Below are 21,463 nucleotides of genomic sequence, written 5' to 3'. Positions count from 1 at the left end.
ATATATGACCTGCAATTTTTTTAATTTTTTTTTTTTTTTTTTTTTTTTAGAGTCTGCAACTCCTGCCATCTTGTATTGATGTCATATAGACTTTCTGCACAAATTCAAACAAAACACCAAGTACTACATTATAGGGCGAGAATTTTGCAGTAAACGCACATTGGTTGAGTTTTATCTTCAAAATGGGAAAACCCCTGGATGAGAGTTTAAATTGCAAGTTTTTTTTTTTTTTTTTAGTTTAAAAACATGTGAGTTTGCCTGTTCCCGGCCTCTATTACATTGGCAGAGTTTAGAAAATCTTGAGTTTTCTCACGATTTTTAAACGCTCACCCTATTACTTTTGGCCCATAGTATGAATCATTGCCAATGCATCCTCAGTAGTCCAGTCATTCAAAATTCCACATACTAGGTTTTTGAGATATAGATAGAGCTAGATATATATATATATATCCCAATACTATATGGTGGATAGAAAAACCCCAGGAGACAAAACTAGCCTATATTGGAGAGTTGATGTACAAAATATCCGGCATAAGTCTTTCTCTGGAAAAAGACATTCTGTGTCATTGGTTGGCTATATGTACTTCCAGGACCTGCAGTTGTTTAGAAGGTACACGCTTACTTTTCACCATATTGATGATCCAGACAGGAAGCGCTTAGAATAGTGGCTGGCGCCTCTGTAGACTTTTCCTTAAGTATTAATTTCTCCTATTCATGTGGCCCAGATTATTCTCCCCATGGAACTAAATGCATTACAAAACATAGCAGAATCTCAAACCCCCCCCCCCCAAAAAAAAAAAAACACAAGAAAAAACACACTTTTATAATCCTGAACTTCCAGTGAAATGAAGACTCCCACCCCTTTTTTGCTTTCTTCAATACCTTTGCGATATAGCGGACAAGACATAAATCACAGTTGGATAATAAGTGAACACCATTACAACGAGACCAGGAGTGTAATGAAGATTTATTGGAGTAGGCAGAGGTTTGTCAACTGAACAGCAGCAAAAAGAACAAAATATTACTAGAGAATTCCATATTTGTTATCCGCAGCCCCAGATGCAATGATCCCGTGGTTGCTGGGTAGAACAGAATATATTCTGCCAGCAGCAATTTAATTCTATATGTGCGCCCAAAATTTGCAAAGGATCTACACCATCCCAGGACACACAATTTGGACATTTATAAAAAGATGTGGGGGAGGGGGAAAAATCAACAATTGAAATAACGTGTGATATTTCAGGGACAATTATAATAAACACAACCAAGTTAGGCCGTTAGCAGTTAACTACATTTCTTTCATAAATTTTACATTATAATACACAAAGTCTGTTGTAGAAACTGGTGGTTCCAATTTTTTTTTTAATTTTTTATTTAAATATTAGAAAGGCTTTAAGTCCTCAACATAAGTGTTTGATAGAAACTTATGTGCATATTTCTCTTTATTTTATCTATTTTTACATGAAGTGAAACCATTAATACTTCTCTACAGCAGTAACCACACAAAAACAAAAAAAGGGGGGAATGGAGTTCTCCCAAAGCTGCAGTGTGAAGAGACTATAAACCTTTTTTCCGTTACACATGGATGGACTTTCTGTGCTATAGAAAATCCATGTGGAGCGATTAGGAATGGAGACGTGTAAAAAGGGACAGGTGTCTGCTGCACGAGTTAGTTATTTTCGGCTTGTTCTCCTGCATCGTTTTCCTCTCCTGCTGCGTCAGACGTCCATAACTAAAGGAAATAAAGACAGTCAGACAAGAGACTAACCTGTCACAATGAAATCTGCAACAATGGGTAAAGGGACCCATACATCTGCCTGACAGTTCCCCGATGCGACCGTTACCACTTATCAGCGGCCATCGATCAACGAACCATCAGGGAATTGGTGAATTTCTTAATGTTCCCCGATTTGCTGATCACGATCAAATTTTGGTCGGGAACGACAAATCCAACATGTTGGATTTCACCAATGCCCCGACCCAAATATCTGGAGATCGGGGAATTAACCCCCAAACCATCGCGGATGCATGGGGACTCAGCAAATATTGATGTGTATGTGATCAGGCTGTAAAATTGAAGACAAGCAGAATCCCCTCTTTAAAATATTTAATACTAAAACCCTCCATTCTAGTTAGTACATTGCAAATCCTCAACCAATATGTAGTACAACTGGGAAATCAAATGCCACATAGCAAAATGCCATGTTCCTCAACTGACTGGAAGAGTCAACACTCCAAGTAAAATCCCATCCAAAAAAAAATATAAAAACGTAGGAGCCAATACAATCTAACACCCCCAGAAATTGTGACTTTAAGACTTGCCATAAAAGTAAAACTTCATAAAGTCATAGTTGCCTCCCGGCCTAAAAGCAGACGAATTGGGACGGAGGTAGGGTATCAAACCTCTTGGACGTCTGAGCACAGGTAATTCTACAAGGATTTCAGGCAAGCAAGATTACACTATCAGCTATGTATACACATTAACAAGGATTCCTGCCAAGTACACTGAAGATAGGACTGTCCACCACAGACCATCTCTGCTGTTGCATCATTAACAGTGGAACGGTCACCAGGGTGACTGACATCAGACTACTAGCACCTCCTATAGTGTCACATTATCAAAGCAGAAAGAACACACCACTGACATACTAAATATCATTACCACCATGTGACCTTTCATAAAGAGCGTGATTCAGTGATTAATCTGGCCCAAACAAATACTCACTGTTAGGTTGTCTCTAAGCAATTGCATGATAAGGGTGCTGTCTTTGTAGGATTCTTCGTTGAGGGTGTCAAGCTCTGCAATGGCTTCATCAAATGCCTGAAATGAAGGAGGGGGGAACAAAACAAAGCACAACTTTAAAACTTGAAGTTTTGCATTGAAACTACGTATAATTTTAGATATTTCAGTTTCACAGTACTTCAATTAAGACTTACAAAATAACGTCATGATCCAGTGTAGTTTATCACGGTTAGTGACATGTATAAACGCTAGAATACACATCGGTAATACCAAGCGAGGCTTGTTCTGGTTGATTATTTGGTCCCAAGGAGGGAGAAAGAGGATGTCCACTTTTTAATCATTTAATGGGATCTGTCACTTTTGAGCCAACAGTTTGGGTGGGGGGGGGGGGGGGGGGCGGGCGGGGGCGCCTCATTTCCACAACTACGCAACGTACTGCTCTAGAATGGCACTTAGCAGCATAGCAAGTTTTCCCTGGCAAACCTGCAGTGTCACAACTAAATTGCAGATATGAATTTAGAGTCCCTACTCAACATTATCCTCATCAGCTCTGTCCTTTATGAATCATAGTAGCATTTACAGGCTGGCGTATATTTGGTTTTAAACTGCATCATAATAAGGTAACCGACAGTTTGAATATTAAGAGGGCTACAGAAAGCAGCCTCCAAAGTGAATTAGGCTGACTATCACTGCCATAAACGCACCCAGTTACTAGAAGGGACAACATTCCTAGTATAGCTCTTTAGAACCTGGACAGGCTCTAAATGTTCAATAGTATTAGTGGATCTCCAAAAAAAAAAAAAATAAATAAAAGAAAAAAAAAAAAGTCACCCCACACAAGATAATTAAGTTTGGCGAGGGGACGACCCTTCTATAAGTGACTGATCCCCGTAGCTGTTTAGGAGACAGGATGAAGGAGATTTACAAGTGTTATTGCCTGGCGATCACACGTCAACTACTATTAAGGGGTGACACACAGCACACTCACCACTCCTGCCGTACAGGAGCTGTGGGAGTTTATTTATTAAAACACCGAACAACAATGACAAGAGTTATTTCAGAGGAATGTATTAAGGTCAGGTCCCAGGCTTCTTAAGCACAGAAGGGGTTAAAAGTGTATCGCTTATTAAAGTTTACTTTTACATTAATTTGTTGGACACTCAGGTATTTGAAGAAAAGTGAATAGAAAACTAAAAGCTACAGGTAACCAGCATACCTCTTTCACATACAAGTTCTATATGTTAGCACTTACGGTCTTGGCTAGTGAACAGGCCTTTTCTGGGCTATTAAGAATTTCATAGTAGAATACAGAAAAATTCAGGGCCAAGCCCAAGCGGATGGGATGCGTTGGCTGCATTTTCTGCTTGCTGATATCGAAAGCTTCTTGATAAGCTTCTTGCGAGTCTTGTATTGTACCTGTTAAAAGAGGCAAACTGGCATTACACAATGCGACACATGGTGCGAAAAGTGACAGGGTGCAGAATAACCATCACACCCCTCCCCTACAAACCACACATTCAGTACCTTTTGCAGCCCTGCAGTTTCTACCTTAGACATATCTCAAGGAACAGACCCTCTAACAATGTGGCAAACCAAGACCCTAATCCACTCATTGGTCATCTCCTGACTGGATTACTGAAAGCTCCTCCTATCAGGCCTCCCCTCCCACCTCTCCACCACACTCTGTCCTCAATGCTGCTCCCTGCTCATCTTTCTCTCCACACATACTATATCTGCCTCCCCTAGGGTTGCCACCTCATCCCTTTAATAAGGGCCACATGAATTAAGCTGGGTACACACTAGGACAATGGATCAGCCATCTGGCCGATCCACCATCCCATCTGGCAACTGCATACACTTAACCAACCTTCTGCCCGATGTGTCATGCCCGATGTCACAACTATGATTGAGTTTACGTGTGCCCATCCAGTTGTGATGTCAGTCACCGGTGGCCTCTGCAGTAAGTGTACGGGCGGTGGGCTGACCGCATGTACATACAGAATGATTGGCAGATATAACTGCCATCTGTTGTGCTTCACAGCCAACGCGATATGTCTGGACAGTTCACACCCACAGATGTAACAAAAAAATATATAATTTTACTTCTCTATATCCATTATTAGTACCACTTTCAGACATAATTTTCCCAAGAACCTGGCAGGAGTTTTGCCGGTCCCAGCCTGAACCCCCTTTCAGACAGAAACACAAATTACCGGGACAAGCATTCCTACCTGGTAATTTGCGGACCAACATTGGTATTTTTTTTTTTTTCCTGTCTGAAAGGGTCAACCCGGGTCGAAATTGCTGTGTCTCCGACCCTAGTAAAAATCAGGGTCACAGTCCTGGGAGTTTCGACCCGGGTTGACCCTTTCAGACAGAAAGAGGACAAATGTTGATCAGCAAATTACAGGGTAAAAGTGCTTTACCTTTTATACCCCTTGTGAAAAGGGGTATAAAAGGATGATCTGGTAATCCTAGCCTCCCCTCTCCTAAAGCCCTATACTGGCTCCTTCCCCTTCAGAACCCAATTCAAACTCCTTACATGCACTTACGAAGCCCTCACTCAATCTTCTATTTACATCTGACCCGATCCTTCACACTGCTGCCAGCCTACATAGATCCACAAATGAACGCCGCCTCTCCTCCCAATGATGCAGTTATGCCTATAAACCATGTCCTGCAATGTTCTATACTGCAAGTCATCTCTTTTGGTCATACTGTTTCTGTACTTTGAGGATCCCTTGTGGATTAATACAAATAAACTATAATATCCATGATCAGTTGCATTACACGCACAGCATACACAGGACATTCAGTGTGCAGTGTGTATTCTTACAATTTCCTAATGAGGAGCCACAAATTCCACAGCACACTGTAGTGTCTGGTGTACTGAGAAACAGAGCAGAGCTTGTATGGCAGAAACATGGCAAGTGCCAATAACTAAAATGATTCACAATAAGTCCACTGAATAGGGAATCCGTGATCTTTACACACGCTGAGGTTTCCTCTGTATCTAATCCGCATGTGTTTTATGCAGATCGCTATGAGTCGCTGGCAAAGAAGAAACTTATCTGAAAGATCCTTGATGAATTAATATGGATGGGGGGGGGGGGGTATGGGATAGGAGTACTCTTTGCCAGACAAATCGTGACATGTATGACCTAAACCAGGAGTTCAAACTTGGTCCTCAAGGCATCATAACAGTCCAGATTTTAAGGATAACCATGCTTGCGCATAGATCGTATAATCAAACAGACTGAGGCACTAATTAAGTCACTTGTTCTTAAGTGTGGATAGCATGAAAACCTGGACTGTTAGGGTACCTTGAGGACAGAGTCTAGGAACCACTGACCTAAAACAGAAGTTCATAACAGCAAGTCATTTCTTAGGCGGACGGACATGGGTCAGCCCAATACTTGGGAGTGCCTCCATAGACCGCAAAATGTGTGGTAGAGATCTCCAATCGCAGCGTGGAATCAGCTGAACCGGAATGGTTCGATAATCAAACCAAACGATCCAGACCATTTTTTCCAGCCTGTGATTGTTAATGTCCATACACTACACAAGAGGTTCCCAAACTCCACCACAGTCCAGGTTTTAAGGATATCCAGACGGTTAAAATCAAACTTGACTGAGGCACTAATTAAGTCATAGGGGGGAATTCAATTCAACGTGCTATTGAATAGCAACGGGAGGGACTCCCGAACCTATACACAGCACTGTTTTGACGCGCTAAGGATTTCTTCACGCACCCCCCTGGGGGTGAAATCCGACCAAAGTGCCGGGTGCACAGCTGTTTTCCTACATAGAGCGGCACTAACAGCCGTGCGCCCAGCACTTTGGTTAGAGAATGACGGTTAACGCACCTAACACCCTCGTTAAGGCGCGATGACCGCGGTAATCGGCATTTTCCGACTACACAGCGCTCCCAGTGCTGTTCAATACGCGTTGAATTGAATCGCCCCCAGTTAAACATACAAATAATATTGCCACTACTACAGCCAGTCAAATATTGTCTGTATTAGTCCTTAGTAGATATTAAGTCGGATAAAGATTCCAGAAAGTATGTGAATTGGGACTTCATTTAAAATTTAAAGGGACATACACCTATAAACTGAAAGAGTAAAGGCACACATCCATTTGCCAATATTACTGAGCGATTGCACGATAACTACATTGTTATCGTGCAATTGCTCAGAAATTGTGCACTTTTTTCGGAAACCACCAACTATGCGCGCACCTGCTGGTAGTTTCCAACATCAATAATCCGACAAAAACACTGTACAACCCGACGATATCGTCAGGTTGTACAGCATAGAGGATGACTGATGTGCCTACACTGAACGAGTGCTCGTTTAGTGTACGCACATCAGACTGACAAGGTCATAATCGTCCAGTCGGATTGAAGTCTGTTAGGATGTTTGATATTAGTCTGCACTGCAACATTATAACTTACCATGTATTTCTGACGTAATGGGCAGAGAAAGCAACAATTGGTTAACAAATAGTCTGCACAGGATTAAATCTAAAAGTAGTAAGTTCACAGAGTGCATAAGTTGGTCACAAAGCTCTGAAACTCATCTGATAATATTGTAAATCAGTATATCAATACATCAACAGGATGTCCACTCAGACAGCATCAGATTCATCAGAATGTTTAGAAACCACAAATATTCAGCATACAATATTGAGCCTTGCACATAGAAAGATAACTGTTTACAGCGCTCACCCCCCTCCCATATGTAGAAGGGAACACTTACGGCTTCTATCTTCTCCGCTGGCCACCTCTGCCAAGTATCGGAAATAGTCCCCCTTCATCTTCAGGTAAAAGACTTGGCTCTCCGCTTGGGTGGATTTAATAATCAAGAACTTGTCAAGCAGAGTCTAGAGAAGAGAAAAAAAAAAAAAAAAAAAAAGAGAAATAAGAAAACAGACTATCAAATACATTTACGGCAAGCATTTTGCCATGTCATTGAAGAGCGTCCAATATTCGATATCATCAGTTGGAGATTCAAAAAAACAAAACAAAAAAAAAAACAAAACCCACCAGCACACAGGAAGCCACAATGGTATAACACCAGCTAATTTCTACAAATTGTCCTCATTAGGGAAATTAAATTGTCATCCACCATACACAGTTGATTCTTGGGGTAGGAGAAGATGGGATATTAAAAAGTATACATCTGAAAATAGTTGTACAAGATTAAGGACAATATCTGCATTATATTTTTGTAACAATTAAGAAAAACCCACATGTGATGCAAATAAAGCAACAGTGCATGTCCAGGTGTTCTTAATCTGGAACGGTAACAGTGCAGACTCTGGTTACTGCAATAGATGTTAATACAGTTATGCAGGGCTTGACAAAACCCGGGGGCCAGGTCACCATGGCGACCAGATTTGGCTGCCTGGCGACCAGATTTGAGGGCAACCCCCTGCCTCCGCTAGACCGCGATCCACACTACAGAACACACACAGCCGCCAGCAGCAGCTGTGTGTTATAGCAGCCGATGAGTGTCAGATAGACTCATTGGCTGCTGCATCCACGGAGGGAGCTGGCTGGAGCACGCTCATGAGCTCCGCCTTCCGGATCCCCCCCGAAGCGGGTGATGGGAGAGAAGTCATGTAGTCTCTCCCATCCCATAGTGCAGAGCGAGCCCGGGAGGAGTGGACAGCGGCGGTCTTCGGCAGGAGCGGGGGATCAGGTAAGCTGTGGGTTTTGTGTAAGGGGCACTGCTGTGTAAGGGGCACTGCCCGCTGCTGGGGACACAGCATAGGGGTGCCCAAAGCATATTCTTGCACCTGGGCCCACCACTCTAGTTCGGCCTCTGCCGGTAGTTGCTTTGCTTGCCCAGGGTTTTTTGGCTGCGGAGGGGGGGGGGGGTGTGTTTTCTGGGGGCTGGATGTCTGGAAAGTGTGGGGGGGGGGGGGTTGACTGCTCAGTAATGTGGCTGTGGGAGGGTGGTTCACCTGGGGTAACGCATTAGTGGTGTGGCCATGGGGGTCAGTTGCCAGGGCATAGGTGCTCAGTAATGCTGCCCTGGGGGAAGGGTGTGTGTGTGGGGGGGCTGGCTCCTACACTTTCATCCTGGCTCCTAGATTTTAGAAACAATTGTCAAGCCCTGCAGTTATATACTGTGCCCTTTCAACATCACGGCTTGCAGAATTTTCCTTTACTTTCTCACCTATTTTGCCCCTTTAAAAAGCCCTGGCGCTGTAGTAGTGGCTACAACCTCTCCTTATTGGTTTATGTACTTTGTAAGGCGCTGTGGAACACTTGTGGCACCGTATAAATAAATATTAACCTATTATTGCTATGGAGCAGGGGCAAAATATACCATACATACATACTTCTAGGAATCATGCTCGGTAAACCACAGCCAGGAAGTAAAGAAACAGGAGGAAGACAGATAGTTTCAGCAGTAAACTCACTCTAGGACTGTTACACAGTCGCACACAAGTCGTGTGTAACTACACTTGCACTGTAAGAAACATACTATATGCAGATGTACAGCGATATTATTTAAATGGTGCCACAGGAGTATTGCAGCATCTTACAAAGAACATAAGCAGAAAGTGAGGGGGGGGGGGGGGGGAATGGATGGTGTAAGTGTTCTAAACTATCAATACTAGATGATCGTTTAGAGCAGGGATAGGTAACATGCGGCACCCCAGGCTGCTGTGAAACTACACATCCCAGCAAGCTCTGCCAGAGTTTTGCTGTTAGGGCATGTTAAAACTGCAACAGGGCATGCTGGGATGTTTAGTTCCCCAGCAGCTGGTGTGCCACAGGTTGCCTACCCCTGGTTTACAGTATTTCCTTATAAGGAAGTACAATAGATCCACAATGTGGTTTTCCTCTGTAGAGAACAGTCTGTAGCACCACGCCTTCCCATCTCTTACCACCACAATTACTAGGTTTAATGACCACAGAGTGATTTCTGCTCAATAGCGCACACCGCAGATAAACCAGGAAGGAGTTCCCAGAGTTTCACTTATACAGATCAGCAACAAACATTGTGCTTCATAAAGATTGAGTGGTAGTAACACCGCTGTACTTCTGTTACACATATACACTGGATATGACCTACTGCTTCAGTGTATTTATTTTATTTTTTTTAAACACATGGCACCCCCTAGGCCAAACATCTCTTATTGAGAAATTCTGCAAAAATTATTAGATAGTCTAGGGCGCTGCAATGCAAGAAAGTGTGGGGAACACAGCTGTAGACAGACTTCCACATTACTACAGAGACAAACCATGGCTTTACAACATGTCCAACACCTGTGCTTAAAATCTCGTAAAACATGCTTTAAAGCCTGTAGCCAAAAACAAAAGGCGGGCCTGAGAAATGCTTGAGAGGACCAAGTGCAAGGTTTTATGTACGAGTTACATTAAAATGAGCGTAATGCTACCAAATTCTACAGCGACGTGCGCATTCAGACACCACAGCTACACGTCACAATTGCGTTTTCCCCAGAACCTTGCAAAGATTGACACCCAGGCTATTACATGGACAGGATCCATAATACATGCAGTTCTTAATAAATAATGCATATACCTACACCAACCAAAAAAAGTCCATTAAAGAGAAAGCTCTCCCAATGCACCATGTCAGCGCTGCACGTGATGAATGCAGATTACCTACTTCCTGATCACAGAGACGGAGACAGATCTCTATACAGAAATTTCAATTCGATGACTGGGGATAAAATGCAATTCGTGCCGGGGGTGGGCAATAAGAGGCCTTCCAGCTGTTGAGCTACACATCCCAGCAGGCCTTGCAACTGTTTTACCACAGCCAAATAGCAAAGCTGTGGCATGGGGGGGGGGGTTGCATAATTGCCTCTACAGCAATGGGACATTCCAGAGCAGCCAGCATCACAAGTTTTTCCGTGCACCAGCCCCCCACCCCCAGGAGGTGCACAAATGTGTGCTTGGGAGCCTACCATAATAAACATGTGCGCAGACAAATGTCGGCGATATTTTACCACAAACTGAAATGCAGCTTACTGAGCATGGTCCAGTCACCGGCAGTATACAGCGCAAATCCAGTTACCCATTAGCAGATTTAACGCAAGCAAAATGAATGCTAATGTACATAGGTACATTTATGTCCTGTGTTCATACCCACCTCCATTCATACCTGCATCCTTGGCACACTGGGTGTCCATACGAATAGGCGCCCGACAGAGCAATTCAATTCTTGCTCCATACAGACACCTAAAGCAGTTTCTAGAGACATTTCTTCTTGCAGCCGCCTGAGGTGCGAGAAGAAACGTGCGCAAAGTCCGTTGTTTTCGGAGCCCAAACGCCTGTTTGGGCTCACTAACCCCTCTTTTGGAATGGTTTAGTCACTTTGCGCAGCTAAACCCCGTGCATTTAGGTGCGTTACATACCAACGGGCACCAGGACAGAGAAGCAACTGATTGCTCCAGCGGGCAGAGATTCGTATATAGACGCCAAGTGGGAAGCACGCAAAATAACTGAAATGCCAGCTGAATGTCCACTAGGATAAACTGGGGGAATTCAATTGATTGTGCACTGCTGGTATTTTTGCATTCCTGGACCTAGTCAATTCTATCTGCTGATGGGTGAGAATGCATGATTTCTGAGGTGGAGAGCAGAAATAAGTGAAAAAACAAACAAAAAGGACTATCACTTGGGCGTGCCAATGTAGGACTTTAGACGGGTTTAGCCTTTTACACATCTAAACCAGATCTATATGGGCACGACTAGCATGAAAAAAAAACTACTGAATATCACCCGGTCAGTTTAGACGGGCGATTGGCTGCAAAGACTAACTGAATTTCCCCCACTGTATGTAGTGCATGGTGTACACAACTACTGGGGATTACCCATTGCAGCAGAGCATTGCATGGCTGCTACAGGTAGGTACTTTGGTGAAATGAATGGAGCTACCTAGCATTGTAGTTTGCACTGTTAATAGAAAAATACAAGTATATGGAGCTATAAGCGAATAACTTAAGAGCTATAGTTTGCACATTATTTTTGGGGTTACTTTGTGATGCTAATTTGTGTTTCTTTTATTCCTTAATGTCAAAATTATGCTTTTACTTGCAAGTGCTGGGTACCACTAAAAGTCTGGGTCACTGGTGTTTTGAAAATACTAGTGGTAAACCTGACTGCAGCTGCACTACCAGGTATAGTTTGGGGAAAGGAGGAATAAAAAACAAAAACAAAAAAAAACACGCACCACACACACCAACGTTGCTAACTGAAAAGTCAAAGAACATCAGAAATTCCACTCATAGATAATCTTATAAAAGGGCCACACGAGCCCATTCTTGAATGACTACAGCAGGAATTACGCAGATTTTCCAGCCGAGAAGCACAACCCTTCTCACCCGATGTAAGGCCCTGCATGACCTCCCTGCATTATGCGAAAGTCTCTCTCCAGCTCCAAAACTCAGCTTTCAATAAGACTTGGCTGAGGACTAGGAGGGCTGATTGTTGCCCATCACTTGTTTAGACATGTAGGAGGCCAGATCTTTTGTAGCAGTATGACCACCCTTCTAAACAGCACCTGGAATTACAATAAAATCAACAGGAAAGAAAATCTGCAAGCCGGGGAACCAGCTCATTTCAATCTAGTCTTTTATACAGAAAGTGAAAGAACACTTACAGCACGGATAGGAGGAGATGTCGTCCACTTTTGCAAAATCAGCTATTACTATAATTTATCCCCTTATATGTTGGACTGCTGTGATGCATCATGGAAGAGGACACAAGCATTTCACTTCAGGCAGGCAATATTACAGCTCTATTGGGGGAAAGGGGGGTGGGGGTAACATGATTTTTATTATAGCATAATACCCAAGCACATAAACACCAAACCCATAACATGGTAAGGCTTCCGCTACAAGGCAGTTTTTAAGACACCTTATAGCTTTTCCGGTAGGCTGTTTTAATGCCATGCCCGATTTCAAAAGGGCAGAATGCGCCATGCACTTTTGGCAGAGCCCTGCTAAAACAACCTGGCGGGTGCTGTCCCCACCCGTTGGGCCCGGCGGATGGGAAAAATGGGGGTGCAGCGATCAGTCGATGAATAGATGGAGTGCGCATGGGCACGGCATCTATTAACAGAGAGGAGCTTGGGGGCAGCCCGGTATATAACTTTTTTTATGCTGGGTACAGAGTGGCTGACATACGGCCAATATATTGTGTGCCCGTCCGATGCCCAATAAATCTGCATATATACTAGGGCATCATGCCGTGTGTACGGACAGTCAAGCGACTGCACGTACACTCGCTGCTTGGGCCAGCAGTGATTGACAGCTCAACTGGGCGGGCACGTGTAATTGCCCTCCCAGTTACGGCAGATCGTGCAGACTGTATGCAGAATATATGTTCTGCATAGTCGGCAGATCTATCAGATGTGTACCCACCCCAAACAAAGATGCCTCATTACTAGGTTAGGCGTACATGTCAAACAATATGATTGGATCTGGCTTGCTCCTGAAGACCACAGTATATCACCATGTTGAATAGCAGCGATTACAGAAAACAGACATGTAACCTGCTGTTAAAGGATTTCACATACTAGTGAGAAAAAGGTGTACTGACAAGAACTCGAATGTGTGGATTTTATACCTTAATGCCCATATCGCTTTAAATATAGGAGGCAGCCAAGTGGTTAAACAAGTCAATGCGTGAAACTGAGGCCCAGATGAGACAGCCATCCCCCTCTCTGGCAGCGTATAGTACTCTGCCTTACTAGTGTTTGCTGACACACTATCTGCAGCACGCTTGTTACTGCAGTGCTACAGACAGCGAGATTTATTCTGCTCCAATGACTATTGATCCAGCAGTCAGATGGCACCACTACTGCACTGCTAACATGAGGGCAGCCTGCACAATGCAGAGAAATACTGAGGACGGGCTGGGATACAGTTCCTTCAAACATAGAAAAATATCCCTTTACATACACTGCATATCACACCAGACGGCATTACTAATGCTGGGTATGCACTGTCAGATAAAAAGGTCTTTCAGACCAACATTTTATCTGACACCCTATAGATATCGTGGCCACAGACAAATATCTCACAGCGTATGGCCCGCGATATCGGCTTTCTTCACCTGGGGAGGAGACATTTCCCTGTGAAGGAAGAGGTGAAGTGTTAGTTCGGTCAGGGGCAGCACATGCACTGCCCAATGCAGCCGACTTACACCTAGCATTACAGCTGGGTTGTTTTAGCGGGGGCGTCACACCCTGCCCATACGGCAGTGCCCCTCTAAAACAAACTGCCCGTTGCTGTCACCACCTGCGGGTTGCAGTGTCCCGCAGGGGGAAGGGGAAAATTGTGGTGCAGTGCTCAACGCCGGTGAATAGATGCTGTGTGCATCTATTCAAATGCTTGGGGGCAGCCCATCAACTCCTTCAGTGCTGGGCCCGCCCCCCCTCCAAAAGAGTGCTGAAAAGACACGCCCCCAATTCTTGTGACCACACGCACTGAAAGTGCCCTGTCCTGCCCTGGACCTAGAATGAACACTATACACCTCACAAATTTGATCTGTCGGACGATTCGGCATGTCCGACAGAATTTGTGGTCGGACTCGCAAATTCACTGTACAATTATCTGGCTGACCCACCAGATCATTTTATAAAGATATGCCCAGCATATACCAAGCAGGAAATCCCACGTAACCAGACTGCTAACAGAATCAGTTTCTGATCAGCTAAAACAGAAATAGAGCATCTTCTTCCAACAGCTTAGACCGGTAACATTTATGGACGGAGGGAGAGAAGCATGTTTCACAAATGCAATAATGTCTAACGTAAGCAGAAACTTGGTAGCAGGAAGCTGGGGCTCCCTCCCGTATGGCCTCTATGCATATACAGCTGAAACGTCCCAGCTGTGTGTGGACAGCTTGCAAATATCCCAGCCAAGGCATCCAATCAGAGGTCACAACATATCTAAAGCTGGGTACACACTGGAGCGATGTCGAGACGATTTTCTGCTTCTTAATGACAAGTCACCTACATCATTCATTGTGTACACTCAATATACGGAATACATATGTTGCATGGCCGGCAGTTCAAAACCCGGCAGCGCCCGACGTGTAAGGAAATCCCGATCATGCGAAAGGTAAGTATTTCCTAACCTAATCTATCCCCTAACCTTCCTTTAGGGTGCCTAATCCTAATCCCCCCTTTCCCCACCATCTAAACCTAAGTCCCCTGGGGGGGTGCCCAACCCTAAACCTAACCCTCTACCCCCCCCGTGACTGTCCGCGCTCAGCATCCCTTCGATTAGGATGCCAGGCGCCGGTCTCCCGGCGTAGGTTAATTAACCCTCGCCAGGATTCTGTACTGGAGATGCCGGCAGTCGGCATAGCGACCGCCGGCATCATAAACGCATACCCATTATACAGGTGCTAGCAACGTCGTCAGGTTTGACACCCTGCACATCAAACCTGGCAATAACGCTAGCGATTATGGTGCACCTAGATCGGGCCCGCGCGTACAGAAGTGCCCCTAATAGGGGCCGTAGCCACAAGAAAAGGGTGTTTCTAAGATGCGCCCCCTTTTCACCACTCTTGGAGGCGTGCCCGGCACATACGGACATGTCGGGCTGCCCCCAAATTCTTTTGTCTCTGAATAGGTGAAGGGCGCATTCTGTCCTTTTGAAATCGGACAGGGCATGGCACCCCACTAAAACGGCCTAGCAGGAATGCTAGGCAGCCAACCAGACATCCTGAAGTATAAATCGTACGGGGAAACGATACGATACATCGTTGGGTCATTAGCAAGATTGCAGTGTGTACGCTCAATATCGCTTGTTCTGGGCTCAAGGGAAATAAATAGACAGGAAAGTAGGAACGATTGCCGGTCGCTCCAGTGTGTACCCAGCTTAACTATAATACCCACCAAGTAGTTATGCATTGAAATAAGGAAAAGGAGTTGTCTCAAAGCACATCAGACCATTGTCTGTAATATTAAAATATAGGTTACAGGAAGACAGAATGACACTACATATACCAAGGGTGCAGGCAATATGCCATTTGAGTATCTACATATAAATAAATGTATTAATCAGCATATTGGACCAATGGCAAGCATCCCAGTCACATGATATAAGCAATCAGAATAGAGAATAGGACAATGGGCAATTGTGTGTGATCACCCAATACTACAGAGCAGTAATCACTTTATCGGTAGGCTCATAAGGGGACCTAAAAGATTTTCAAAATGAACTCAACAAGTACATTTGGCAGAGACTAAATTCTGTTAAGCAAAAAAATATAGTTCCAATTAAAAGTAATTTGCCTTGTAGGGTAACATGCAAAGTCTAGATTGTGTAATGAGAAGCTATTTAATGAATGAACCCTGCTTCATAAAACAAGAACCACCACAGGACAGCCAGATAACCCCAGCTACACATTGCTTACTTAGCCAGGTATACATTCTTGGATAATCTTGTAAGGAGAGCCTCCCAGTCAGCCAAGCTTCCACTAGGCAGTATTTACTTTCAGGCTTTTCCTGAACCTTGGGCCCACAAAAGCTTCTGGTGAAAGTAAAGGCAAGGGTAAGAAATCTCAAATATAAAACCATGGAGGTGACAGGAGTTCTGCCGACTGGCTGGAAACATTACAAAACTGCAATTCTCCACCTACGACAAGTGCTCATTAGTACCAATGTATCGGTAGCTCATAAGACAAAATAACACTGGTTACTAAGGGAATCTCACATCTTAGCTCGTGCTCAGAAAGCAAAAGCCGGTGACATCCGAATTTCACTATAACCATATCTCATGTATATGTGCATTCTAAACACTACATTGTAGAGGTGTGCTACTGGTCACCCAGTAAAGTAATATTCTTTACAGAACACAGAGCCACAAAGTCCAGTGTATAAAAAAAAAATAAATTAAAAACTAGTGTATCCCATATTTCAGTTACTGAATACACATTCCCACAGATACAGCAAAGATGTGCAAAATTATATTCTTCTGTGGTCTTCAAGTGACGCTTGATCCTGCAAAACAGCTGATTTATGGAGAACACCAGGTCAGAGAAGTAGCATGGAGCTCCGGGGAGCCCATCAGTAAAAAGTTATTCAACGGCCAGACAAGCTGGTGAGAACGTCGACTATGTACCCGTGTAATCCACTTTGCTTACTATCTGACAATCAATAGGACAACGATGTTACAGACCTGCCTTACGCCCAACACTGCCTTAAGGTATGCTTTATCTTGGATGCCACAGTGATTAATCCAGTTCACCTAATATTTCATAATTATTCATAAACTTTCCTTCAATCCTAAGCATTTGTATTCCTTCAGCTCATGGGTTGATAAAATTAAACACCGCTATTGTATACTAGTTGGGCTGGCCAAGGCTTTGCCATCATACAAGTCAATTCTACTTGTCACCAACTTACCAGAACAGTTTCACATATAGACTTTAGCTCACTTTCTACTTTCTCCCTGTAGTCTTTCACCATCTGCAGCTTCTTGTCTGTGCTCTCCGTCTTCTGTTCAATACTGGAGATGACCCTCCAAGCGGATCTCCGTGCCCCAACCACGTTCTTGTAGGCCACGGATAGAAGGTTCCTCTCTTCGTTGGACAGCTCGTCCCCGCATTCCGTCACAGCCTTCATGTTGGCCGCCATATCATCGTAACGCTCCGCTTGTTCTGCCAGTTTGGCCTTCTGGATCATATCGGTTCTGTCTGCCATGGCTTGAGTGTGTTTCGGTACAGAGGAGAGGAAAAAAAAAACCCGTGTGAAAGGACAGCTGAGATGGGGCTCAAGTGAGGAGTTGTAGGTGGACGCAGAGCACAAGCAGGCAGAGAGACCTGTAAAGTTATAAACAGTAGAGTCAATTTCAAAAAGTCAATGAAAATAAAGCTGTAGGTGCATCATATCTGGTATTATTTCTGCAATCATTTAAGGAAAAAAAAAAAAAAAAAAGTGGTGTTTAAATAGTATGCTGCTATGTAGACACATTGCAGCACTGTTTCCAGAACTATCCCAATCACAGTTACATGAAATACAAAAGGACATATGCTTCACGTGAATAACCAGGCAAAATGCAGGGAATTCTAGAACACGTGCCGACCCTACGACAGACGCACACACCCTGAATTTCTGGATAAGCAGTATATAGAATCTTCACATACCAAAGGCTGCATTACAGACAATATGTAGGTCACAAAGGAATATAAACTCAAGTCACCCTAAAGGAGTAAGGGAAAGTTTCACAGCATGAGTCAGTAGCAGGAGGAGCTCAGTCATTGAAATCACACTATGGGAGGAGAAGGAATCAATCTGGCTGCCCTGCCTTTTGTCTCCAGGCTGCCTGGATGATCACCGCCCTGACTGCCTCTCCCCTCTATTACTCCCACCCCTCAGGGGAGCCAGGCTTCCCAGCAATGTACAACCAGATTCATAGGACATGCCAGACTCCAAGAACACCATATGACAATGTGTAGCTCCATTATCTAATGAATGCCCAGATCCTAGACAGACAATATGACACAGGCATTGCACCCATCAACATCAATACACCTGCAAGTCTGTAGAATGCACCATAAGCAGTACCCCCAAGCAGATAGAACTGAAGAGACACATATTGATGTTATAAACCCAGTACCTGGATATATAAAGTATGCAGGTCACAAGTGACAACAGACAAATTATTCTGAGCGTAAAATGGAGGAAAGAATATGTAACCATGTCTGTTAATCACACTCCTACCACTGGAGGGACAGCATGACAACATAGTGCTGGTGGCCCCCACACATTACACACCGGCATATCCTGCAGAAACCAGAGGTGGAGGCTCTCACCCACTATGCACTCATTGCACTGGATCATCATCTACCCGCAATACCCAGTGGAGGACCCCAAGCACTGCATCCAACTTCAATATATTGAGGTGGAGGAGCCCACGGATTACACCCTGGATCATCCACCTGCAATATATCCAGGAGGTAGAGGATCCCACACACTATGTATTGGGACATTAGCCCCTTGCAATATCCAGAAGTGAAACCCCCCAAACTGGATCACCATCTACCTCCAATATACAGAGGTAGAGGAGCACACATATTGCAAGCTGCATCAGCCAATTGCAATATCCAAAAAGGTGGAGGATCCCACACCTATGCATTGGGACATTACCCACATGCAATATCCAAAAAGGTGGAGAGCCCCACACACAATCACCATCTACCTCCAATATCCAGAGGTGGAGAACCCCACACACTGGATCACCATATACAGAGGTGGTGAACCCCACACACTGAATCACCATCTACCTCCAATATCCAGAGGTGGAGGAGCACACACACATTACAAACTGGATATCCACCTGCACCACACACATCTGGGGCACAGAGATCCAGTAATGCACACAGCACAGTATAGTATAGTGGAGGGGGAGGGGGCTCCGCCTGTCACACACGGATAGAGACGGTATGCAGCCAGACAGCACATGTGCTTGTCGTACCAGTGAAGGAGAGCACAGCCTTCTAATGACACCATAGCAAATGTATTTCCTACTGCTTCACACAAATCACACCTAGAGACAAGGGCGCACAGTGACACCAGTCATCAGCAGGGAGATTATAGATAGGCAGCTACAGACACACACACAGCAGGAGCTGCCCCAGTGACAGCCAGGAGGGGATAGGACGATGGCGTGCTGTGAGGACAGGGAGGGGGGGCGCTGTATCTCCACGGCCCAGCAGGGCAGGCTGTCAGCGCGGCGGAGACTCACCTTGCACCGTTCCTCCTCACCGTGCGAGCCGCTGGCCGGCGCTGTAAACAGAGGGGGGGAGAAGAGACAGCCCGGAGACTGAGGCTACAGCGTACAAGGATCCCTCCCGGCTCAGCCTAACCCAATTACCAGGCGTTGGCAAAGGGGAGGGGGTAAAGAGGCGGCAGCCAATCGCCGCCCAGAGGGGGGCCCGCCAATTCCGCGTGCCCCTCCGCACCGCCGGCCAATCAGAGGCCAGCGCGGGAGCCGGGGGCGGGATTCAAGGATGGAGGAGGAGGGCGGGTTAGGTTGAACGACAGGCTGCGGCTTGGTCCACGGGGTTTCCTCCAATGAGGTGCAGGGTAATATGACGTCACTGTTGCTGTGGCAACCGAGTTGCAGCTTCACCCACCCCCTCCCTTACTGACTAGCTGTGCACTTTGAGGCCTGGGCGTGGCGCCGGATCCCCTGCAGCAGCAGCAGCACCGCACCTTCACTCACTGTGCTCTCGCATCAGATCAGTAGTAAACCGATCATCAAGTGATGGCTGGGCTTCCGTCATCGAAAAAGCATCTCAGAATTCGATAGAAAGAAAACATTCTTATAATTAGCACATGCACAAAGAAAACCCTGTTTGGGCATGCACAGTAGCACCCCACGACCATTCCCGATGTTAATTGTTAAACAGCTGAATTCAGATGTATTTTAACATCGGAAGGCCATTGTTCCATACCATTCGATGGTGGCCACAATCGGAAAGCCATCATCGAATGAGGAAAACACTACCATCGCAAAGAAACTCATCCATGATTGTGAAACATCGGAAGCCGATGTCCATTCTAGGGTTGGCCATCGGTGGGGTATCTATTGACAGGCCCATCAGTGATTACCAACGGTGGCACAAAAACCATCTATGGTGAACCATCGTGCACCCCCTCGATGGTCACCTCTGCTGCCCGCATGGCGGGCCTATCAAAAATGGGGACGGGGCTTAGTGGGGTTGTGGCTAAGCTTCGTCCTACAAAAGAAAACATCAGCTCCCACTTATCCATCGATGGCGGAAAAAACCCTTGGTTCTCTGCCAGCGATGGCAAAACTAATTGACATCGCCTGGGAGCCATCAATGGTTTTGAAACATCAATGGCCATCCATAGCCCTTCCCAGTCTCTGCACTGTTGAACAGGGTGGCTCCTGTGGGTGATGCTGCTGTTCTTCGTCCTAATTATTATCCTGGCTTTAGTCTAAGGCTGGGTACTCATCAGAACAATGTGTATCCCAGCAGACCCAAGGAAGGTTATAGCGGTCAGCCGTACCCACTGCACGATCCGGTGTACACACTGCACGATCAACCGCGTGATATAGCTTTCCATCCTCCACTTGTATGCCGTCGTCAGTGGCATCGTCCCATCCGATGTGCAGCACAGCCATCGAGACGACGTCACTGAAGACATGCACATGCGATTGTGCATACACATTAGACGATATGGACAGTATGTCTTTCCGATCCGCTTCAAAGCGATATATCGTCTAATGTGTTGCTGTAGCCAGGGCCGCAACTAGGGGGGGGCTGGAGGTGCACGTGCACCGGGTGAGCCGCTGTACCTGGTGCCAGTGACCTCCAGCCCGGCGCTGCAGAGAGGCTCCAAGCCGGACGTCCGCTGGTAATATTTATTACCAGCGGGCGCCGGCTCCTTCTCTGCAGCGACGCGGTGTAGCCGGAGGCTGGAGTTCTCTCCCGAACTCCAGCTTCCGGCTCTCCCCACGGGCACTATGGGGGAGACGTCATGACATCTCCCCCATAGTTCCAAGGAGCAGCCGGCGGACCGGACGCGACGCTGGATGCAGGAGCGGGGTTCAAGGTAAGTATTTATTTTTTTAATAAGCTGCACTACAGGGGCATTATTATGGGGGCAGGGGCATTACCACAGGGGCATTACTATGGGGGCATAGGCAATAAGGGGCATTACTAATGGGGCATGAGCACTACAGGGG

General features: G+C 45.4%; 1 protein-coding gene across 2 annotated transcripts; it reads right to left on the bottom strand.

The window, feature by feature from the left end:
• Window positions 1-948: 948 nt before the first annotated feature.
• YWHAQ (tyrosine 3-monooxygenase/tryptophan 5-monooxygenase activation protein theta) lies at window positions 949-19,643 on the bottom strand. Of its 2 annotated transcripts, none has more exons than XM_088476006.1 (6): window positions 19,493-19,643; window positions 17,152-17,567; window positions 7,504-7,627; window positions 3,996-4,159; window positions 2,726-2,821; window positions 949-1,732 (listed from the first exon to the last, which is right to left on the bottom strand). In XM_088476006.1, the coding sequence occupies exons 2-6, from the start codon at window positions 17,446-17,448 to the stop codon at window positions 1,670-1,672; spliced, it is 744 nt and encodes a 247-aa protein (XP_088332132.1). In that variant the 5' UTR covers window positions 17,449-17,567; window positions 19,493-19,643; the 3' UTR covers window positions 949-1,669. The 2 variants fall into 2 exon arrangements, with proteins under 2 accessions (XP_088332132.1, XP_088332133.1); XM_088476007.1 differs by having other exon boundaries at window positions 17,152-17,450.
• Window positions 19,644-21,463: the final 1,820 nt, after the last annotated feature.

Source organism: Taudactylus pleione, unplaced genomic scaffold, assembly GCF_031769625.1.
Source record: "Taudactylus pleione unplaced genomic scaffold, aTauple2 ptg000180l, whole genome shotgun sequence".
Classification (NCBI taxonomy): Eukaryota; Metazoa; Chordata; class Amphibia; order Anura; family Myobatrachidae; genus Taudactylus; species Taudactylus pleione.
Note: the sequence above shows the minus strand (reverse complement) of the source record. Positions and strands in the feature narration are given on the sequence as shown.